The sequence below is a fragment of the Myotis davidii genome, unplaced genomic scaffold, assembly GCF_000327345.1.
Source record: "Myotis davidii unplaced genomic scaffold, ASM32734v1 scaffold190, whole genome shotgun sequence".
NCBI classification, from domain to species: Eukaryota; Metazoa; Chordata; class Mammalia; order Chiroptera; family Vespertilionidae; genus Myotis; species Myotis davidii.
In genome coordinates this window covers 1271069-1279221 of record NW_006283440.1, presented here as the reverse complement: position 1 = coordinate 1279221, position 8153 = coordinate 1271069, and the positions used below count along the sequence as shown (strand labels likewise).

General features: G+C 50.3%; 1 protein-coding gene across 1 annotated transcript in view; it reads left to right on the top strand.

Moving 5' to 3' along the window:
- The window catches only part of LOC102772336 (chromosome unknown open reading frame, human C9orf3), a 341200-nt gene that overhangs the window by 220080 nt on the left and 112967 nt on the right, over window positions 1–8153 (top strand). The window contains 1 exon segment of the mRNA XM_015564262.1: window positions 2961–3021. Coding sequence (XP_015419748.1) covers window positions 2961–3021 — 61 coding nt within the window.

Here is an 8153-nt window from a genome sequence, read left to right as displayed (position 1 = left end):
CAGCCCGGGCTGAGCGACCCCTCCATCCCCCCCGAGTGCACAAATTTTTGTGCACCAGGCCTCTAGTCTATATAATAAAAGCCTAAGCGACTGTTATGGCGGAACAACCAGAATGACCAGTCGCTATGATGCACACTGACCACCAGGGGGCAGACGCTCAACTCAGGAGCCAAGATAGGCCATTTGTATGGAAAAGCCACAAGAAAGAGTTTGGGTGAGACCGCAAGTTGGGTGGGGCAGTGTGTCAGGGAATCACCAGGGTGGGGAGAACTATGTTAGCCAGGCTGATGGAGACGCAGATATGATGCTTGTTTGCTGGCTCTGAGGGGAGGGTTCAGCAAAGGAACAATGGCTTCTGCCAGCACTTCTGTCCAGAATAAAACTGCACACCCCAGCTCTTGCCTTGATTCCAAGCATTCAGTTCCTCATTGCTTGTCCCTGGTGCCCCAGTGTGGAGCTTAGAGTGAGTCTGTCAGCGAGTCAGTCCATGTGTGGGCCCTTTAAGAGGAACACCTGGGACTCCAGCAGCCCTCCATTTCACTCAGCCACAATCTCTGCTGGTTTTTACAGCCAGAAGTTATGGGGACTTCTCTTCCAGACCCTGGAACCCTGGGCTGGAGAGCCTGATGTGAGCTGGGAACCCTGGCTCCTCAGGGGGGACCTCTGCAGCTGAGATATCCTTCCCAATGTTTAACCATCACACGCCCATTCCTATTGATCTTGATCCCCACCCCTCCTATTGATCTTGATGTGGCTGCTTCTGGATCTACATAGTTATAGGACTCCTGTTCAGCTAGATTTCAGCGGTTCTGCACGATGGGTGTTCTGTAATTTAGTTGTAATTTTGATATGGTTGTTGCAGGTTCTGAGTACTGCATTTACTAGTCTCTACGCTGACATGTTGATCAGATCAATAGTTATTCCTGTAGTACCCTTTGTTGGCAGTGACAGAGGAGTTTGTTCTGTTTTTAGTGCCACTGTATAATGGTATCTGTGCATGAAGGTACAAAGCAAAATGTGCCTTAATATTTTCCCACGAAATAACCTTCACAGTTGGCCTGGCCAGTTGTCCAGGTTGGAGACTGTAGCACGGATTATACATGGGCGTAGACATGCTATGGAAAGTCACCCTGCACAGAGTGACAGGGCCCACTGTTTGACTCCATCTTTCACCCCTCCAGCAGGACTCGCCAGCGCCACCCTCCACTTTCATTCCCAGCATCTCACCTCCCTTTAGGTCCCTTCTCATCACCTCTCATTTGGACACACTCACAGCTTCCCCTTTGGCCTCCCTGCCTCCAGCCTCTTCTCCCTCAGCTAGTCTTCCTTGACTCTGTTCTGTTCATGCCATTCTGCAGCCTTGCTTCAGAGCCTCGTCGATGGAGCCAGAGCCCCGAGGCAGGACTTCAGGGCCCTCACAGGACGCCCATGTCCTTTGTCACCTGACTCTGTGTGCCAGTCCAGCCGACTGTGCTGGCATTTCCTGCCTGTGCCCCCTTCCGTTTCTACTGGCGCAGCCATCCGCCAGGACGGCTGGAGCCGTGCCTTCTTTAAGAACGCTTCCCTAACGCACCTCCTTCCCGCTGTCCCACCGTAAGCAGCCCGGGCCTCTCCACACACGTGGGGCCCACGTCTCTCCACCAGCACAGGCAGCATTCTGACCCGTGTCCCATGTCCCTGTCGGACAGCCTGGCCCTGGGCTCTCGCACCTCATCCTTCCACAGAACCTTGTGCCGGGAGGCACCCGCTGAGTGTCTGCCACGTGGAGAAAGCGCTGCCTGTCCTCACTTCTCCCCTGAGGACTGGGACCTCACTCCGTAATGGCATCCCAGCACTCGACTCCCCATCCCCTCCCAGGACACCCCGAAAGAAGTGTCTTCGAGCTAAAGTTCCCCGAAGGAAATTTACGTCCCTGTCCTCTTCCGCCCTCCTCCCTGGGGATGCTCGGCTGCTGTGTGCGGACTTGCAGAACCCGTGGGAAATGGTGTGAAGTCACTCCCCAGACTCCTTCTCTTCAGGATGTTTCATCCCAGTTCCCTTGCCCTCCATGTGGATCTAATGTGTTTGCCTCTTTGATCATCACCCGTCTCTTTTCTACGTTGTTTCTAAACTCTCATCTTCCCTCCAGTTGAGGCAGGTTTAGATTGCCATTTCCCCGGAGCGGCAGTCAGCCTCTTGCTACGAACGAACTTCCTGAGTATCCCTTGCAGGTTGGGGGACCAGAGCTTTGGGCCCCAGAGCTCCAGACACAGGAGTGTCCCTCTCCAGCTGGAAAGGCCTTGGAGAGGAGCACCAGGGAAGGTGGGAGAGGGGAGAATTGGGCCTTGCTTCTGGGCCAGGGCAGACGATGTGGAGGCTGCAGAACCTCCACAGCTGCTCAAGCGCTGGGGTAGGAACCGGGCCCCAACCAGTGACATGCCCTCCTGGGTGTCAGGTAAGGTGGCGGTGGTCTGCATTCATTCCCAACCAGGGCCGGCCTTCACTGAGCATCTTGTCTTCAATGGAAATTATAAAACGTATCTTGCCTAGGCGGAGGCGGTGGCGGCAGCATCTGCGCCTTCCTGCGCTCCCACAGCGATCATGGGTTCCTGCTTGTCCCCGCTCATTGTCACCTTGAAGTTCCAATTTCATTGGGACGCACCCAGTAGGTAGAGCTCAGGTTTCGTTTCGCCCCTCTTAGGAAGTGGTCGTGCCTGATGTGTCTGTGAACATGCCGGTCCCTGCACTGGCTCCCAGCCCCTCGTTCCTCCAAGGGCGGGAAAGGCCCCAGGCCAGCTGCTCACCGCAGACCACGTGGAGTGTGCGGGGCCCGCTGTGGGCGCTGTGGCTGTGGCAGCGGCTCTTCCTCAGAGAACAGCTTCTCTGACAGCCGTGCTGTCCTGTGCCCGAATATTTGGAAAGACCCTCTGTCCACAGTGCTCTAACTTCTAACCCGTTCCCTCTTGTTTTCTATTGTAAAGGCTGGGTTTGTCTGTGGAAAGCATCTTCCGAGACTGGCTGGAGTGCCCAGGACTTCCCCAGGTGAGCCCGCCGCCTTCCGGAGGGAGGAGAGGGGTGAGGTGCTTGCCTGTTAGAAATGGGAAAGAACCCGCACCCCTGAGGCGGAGTCTCGCATCCCTACACCGGGAAGGCGATGACCGGTCTCTGCCCCGGTGACACTGTCCCCAGGATGCTGCCCGCCCTGGGCCGAGGGGATGGGAGCGCCTGCCACGTGCGGTGCGGATTTTGGGTGGTGGCGCCAGGGTGGGTTTGCAGCTGGGGCTCCAGCTCTGTTCTTTGGATGTGGCCAGACAGTGAGCGGCCGCCGGCAGCTTCCTCTGACCCGCTCCCCATGGCTTCTCCATCATGGTCTGCCCCTCCACTTCCTCCTCGAGCTGGGCATCCCTTCCTCAGGCTGGCTTCGCACCCCAGTGACCGGCCAGATGCATTTCTGTCTCAGACACTGGGACCTGTCCCTATGAACTCCGTACTGTCCCGAGCCTGAGGCAGCGCCGGCCCCTCCCATGGGGGCACCCTGGGTGGACTGGTCAGTGGCCCCTGCAGGCCTGGAGCTCTCCCACCCAGCTGCCCACCATAGCATCCCCTGCACCCCCCGCCCCAGGTGGAAGTGGACCCCCACAGCGGAGAGAACCCTCCCTGGACCCGTTAGCCCCATTAGCCTGCTCGTTTCTGGTTTCATGGCTGGTATGTGAGCTTCCCTTTGGGAGTGTCTGAATGTCAATGAATGTCTGTGAACCATGAAATTAAGGAGCAGGAGGGGGTGTTCTCCATTACCTTTCCACCCCTCTCCCCACATCTTGGTGCTGCTCCACCACACGGGAATGTGGGAATGTCGGCCACCAGCCGCCAGGAACTCATTCCTAGCAAAGTCGCATTGCCTTGGGCCACCTGTTAAAAGTTGTTTGTTTGGCCCAATCCTTCTGGAATCAAAAAGAGATTAAAATCCCTGAGTCCTTAAAAGGCGAAACAAAGCAGGGGCAGGGAGGGCAGCACCTGGTCCTGGGAGGGCAGGGCTTTCAGCTCGCACTGATTATAATGAGCCTCTGATTTCTAAGAAGGTACCTTCTAATCCAAGCTGCTCGCTGAGTACGGAAATCTCAGGGAAACAGGGTGAGGCCATCTGATCCTAAAAAGCCAGCCTGGCTCTTGTTTTTGAGGCGGGGGGGAGGGGGCCAGCATCCCCTAGAGCAGCCATGGGCAAACTGCGGCCCACGGGCCGGATCCAGCCCCTTTGAAATGAATAAAACTAAAAAAAAAAAAAAAAAGACCGTACCCTTTTATGTAATGATGTTTACTTTGAATTGATATTAGTTCACACAAACACTCCATCCATGCTTTCGTTCCGGCCCTCCGGTCCAGTTTAAGAACCCATTGTGGCCCTCGAGTCCAACAGTTTGCCCACCCCTGCCCTAGAGTCACTGCCTAGTGTGCCCAGGCGGGGCTGTTGCCAGGGTCCTGGACATTCTTCGCTGGGAAAAGTTGGGAGCTCAGAGAGCAGACTCCCAAATTTCCCGGATCCAAACAAGTCCGTGGAGTTCAGCAGTTGGTCCCCAGGGAAGCGCTCAGAAAGAGGCCTTAGCCAGGCCCAGCCTTGGGCTGTGCGGGGCTGCCCTTCATTCTCAGGAGGCTCCGGATTTCCCCTGCAGAGGCTGAGGCCTGCCACCAGCAGGAGGTTTTGCTTTTCCTTAAAAGGGGGAGGGGTACCTGGAGGGGAGAGATTAGCCGCGGAGCCACAGGTTCCTTCCAAAGGTCTAGGTGCATTAGTGACAGCTTATTGTGTAGGCAAGAATCTCTGCTGTCAAAACACCGCCAGGTGCGGCGAGGCCAGCCCAGCTATAAATTGTCTTTAAGACCCAACTGGTATTTCCTTGGGTGCTTAACTGTTCAGTAAAAACAACGGCGTCCGGCAGGAAAGGCCCTGATTTAGTGCACTCTTCCCGCTGGTGAATGATCAGACGGCGCCTTTTCATCTCTGCCCACTCTCTGCCCTCATTTGTATGGTTTATGGTGATTGCCTGCCCGCCTCCTTGGGCGCTCCTTCTCCTTTCCACTTCGGTGCAAGGCCCTGGAAGGCGGGGCCCTCTGGTTGCAGGAGCCTGGGGTGAATGGGACACCTTGTTCTTTGTCTCCATCACTGTGATATAAAGTTACGGGTGTCTGGGCCTGGACCGACAACCGGAGCCCTGAAATCGCTCTGATGCTCTTTGTTCTCATTAAAAATTCCTGCCCCCCAGCAACCGAAGTCACTCGTGACAAAGGAGTCGCGTTCCACTGGTGAAGTTTTCATTCCGCGGTTACAGTGGCTTTTTGTCTTCCTCAGGAAGGTGTGCCTTGTGGTCGGCCTTGATTTTCCTTTCTGGCCACATTGAATGGAAATCATTTTTAAATGTGGAAATAGCTTCACCAGCAATAAAAGTAAGCATGAGCCCCAAAGAAGTAAAAGCAATTGGATCCACACCTCCTTAAAGAACACCCAACCCCATAACCTTTGGGTTTGCAAACAGATTAAAATTGATTCTACCATTGGTATTACAGATTATTTCCTTTCATGGCTTTTTTCCCCTGATTATAGAAGTATTACATATGTATTTTGGAACCTAAAGAAGTTTGTAAGAAAATAAAAATGACCCAGAGATAGTTTTTAAAATTAATCCTTTCAGTCCTTTTCCAATACAAATATGTAGTTTACTCTTTTCTTTGTCTCCCTTTTTAAAAATAAAAATAATATCTCCTCTGTAGCAAGTTCAAGCAGGAGCAAAATACACAGCATCAAAGGCCTGGCCCTTCAGTCGCACCCACCAGAGGAAGCCATGCTGATCACAGTTCGCATCTTCCTGCCACACGTGTCTGTGTCCGGGCTCCGTAGCATGGAGGTGCATATTCAAAACACAATTGGAAGTCTTCACTTAAAAATACACCTGAAGCAAGTGGTGTATGGAAAACAGGACATATATCTTCAGTTTTGGACCACATACAAAAATAAACTCATTTACATCAGTTTAAATGTAATGAGATTTAAATGTAAGACCTGAAACCATCAAACTCCCAGGAGAAAAAATAGGCAATGAATTCTTCAACATTATTCCTGGCAATAACTTTTGGGGCAAGGGCAACAAAAGAAAATAATAAACAAATGGGACTACATAAAACTAAAGAGTTTTTGCACAGCAAAGGAAACCATCAACAAAATGTAAAAACAACCCACTGAATGGGAGAAGATATTTGCCAACAATACTTCTGGTCAGGGGTTAATATCCAAAATATATGAGGAACTTATACAACTTAACACTAATAAAAGCCCAATCCAATGTAAAAATGGGCAGAGGACCTGAATAGACACTTCTCCAGAGAAGACATACAGATGGCCATCAGATAAATGAAACGATGCTCACTGTCACTAATCATGAGGGAAATGCAAATTAAAACCCCAATGAGGTATCACCTCACACCTGTCAGAATGGCTGTCATCAGTAAATCAACAAATAGCAAGTGCTGGGGAGAATGTGGAGAAAAAAGGGAACTCATGCACTGTTGATGGATTGTGAATTGTTGCAGCCACTGTAGAAAGCAGTATGGAAGTTCCTCAAATTATTAAAAATAAAGCTGCCATTTGATAGAGCAAATCCACTTTTGGATATTATCCAAAGAAAACATAAGCACTAATTTTAAAAGATATATAAATATATCTCTATGTCCATTGCAACATTATTTACAATAGCCAAGATATGGCGGCAACCTAAGTGTCCATTGGTAGGTGAATGGATAAAGATGTGTATATGCAATGGAATATTAACTCAGCCATAAAATAGAATGAAGTCTTGCCATTTTTGACAACGTGGATGGACATAGAGGGTACTGTGCTATAAAATAAGTCAGAAAGACAAATGCCACATGATTTCACTTATATGTGGAACCTAAAAAAACAAAACAAATGAATAAGCAAATAAAACAGAAACAGACTCACAGAGAACTAACTGATGGTTGCCAAGGGGACGCGGGGGGAAGATTTTTAGAAAATGGTCCATAGGTCAGTTGTGTGATCTTCTGGGAAATTTAAAAAAAGAGCAGTTATTAGACTTTTAAAATATAACAGAAAAAAATCAGTTTCCTATCCTTGTGTTGTCATAATCATTTTAAAAGATATTAGATTTTATTCCACTGTGCCCTGGGTTGTGATGATCGTTGTGTTTGCCTGATTACCCAGAGTACTAACTAGCTGAAGAATAAAAACTATCTTCCGTACCTTGCCCATTTTAGAAGCGGGAAATTATAGGTCACTTTACTTTGTATTATAAGAAAAAAAAAAAGGAATCTTACATTTAATGTCCTACAGTAAATAGTCACCTGGAAAGCACGCCGAAGGAACATAAAGAACATTAGGAGGGGAACCTTTGTGCGCTGTGAGGTTTCCATTACGGTCAATGGGGTTTGGAACTGAGTCCCTGTGCTTCACCAGCCCTGCTCTGTGCTCCTAAGGGCTAGATGTAAAGCTGGGGTGGCTCGCCCTAGCCCCGTGGTTGGCAAACTGCGGCTCGCGAGCCACATGCGGCTCTTTGGCCCCTTCAGGATGGCTCTTCCACAAAATACCACGTGCGGGCATGCACGTACAGTGTGATTAAAACTTCGAGGCCCATATGCAGAAGTCGGTATTTTGTGGAAGAGCCACACTCAAGGGGCCAAAGAGCCGCATGTGGCTCGTGAGCCGCGGTTTGCCGACCACTGCCCTAGCCTGTTTGACTCAGTGGACAGAGTGTCAGCCCACGGACTAAAAGGTCCCGGGTTTGATTCCTGGTCAAGGGCACATGCCAGGGTTTCGGGCTCAACCCCCAGTAGGGGCCGTGCAGGAGGCAGGCGATCAATGATCCTCTCTCATCATTGATGCTTCTCTCTCTCTCTCCCTCTCCCTTCCTCTCTGAAATAAAAATATAAATATTTAAAAACCAAAACTGGGGTGGTTCAGGAACTTCCTAAGATTTTAGAGTTAGAGCTTTTCTTCAAAAATAAATGAAAACATAACACAAAGTAAATATCTTAAGTAGTTTCCCATATTCCTCAATGCAATTCAAGAGCAATAATTTTTAACAGTTGCAAAGCCTTCTAATAAATAGTAACAATTTAATTTACTCAAACCTTCCCCCCCCACCCCCCACACC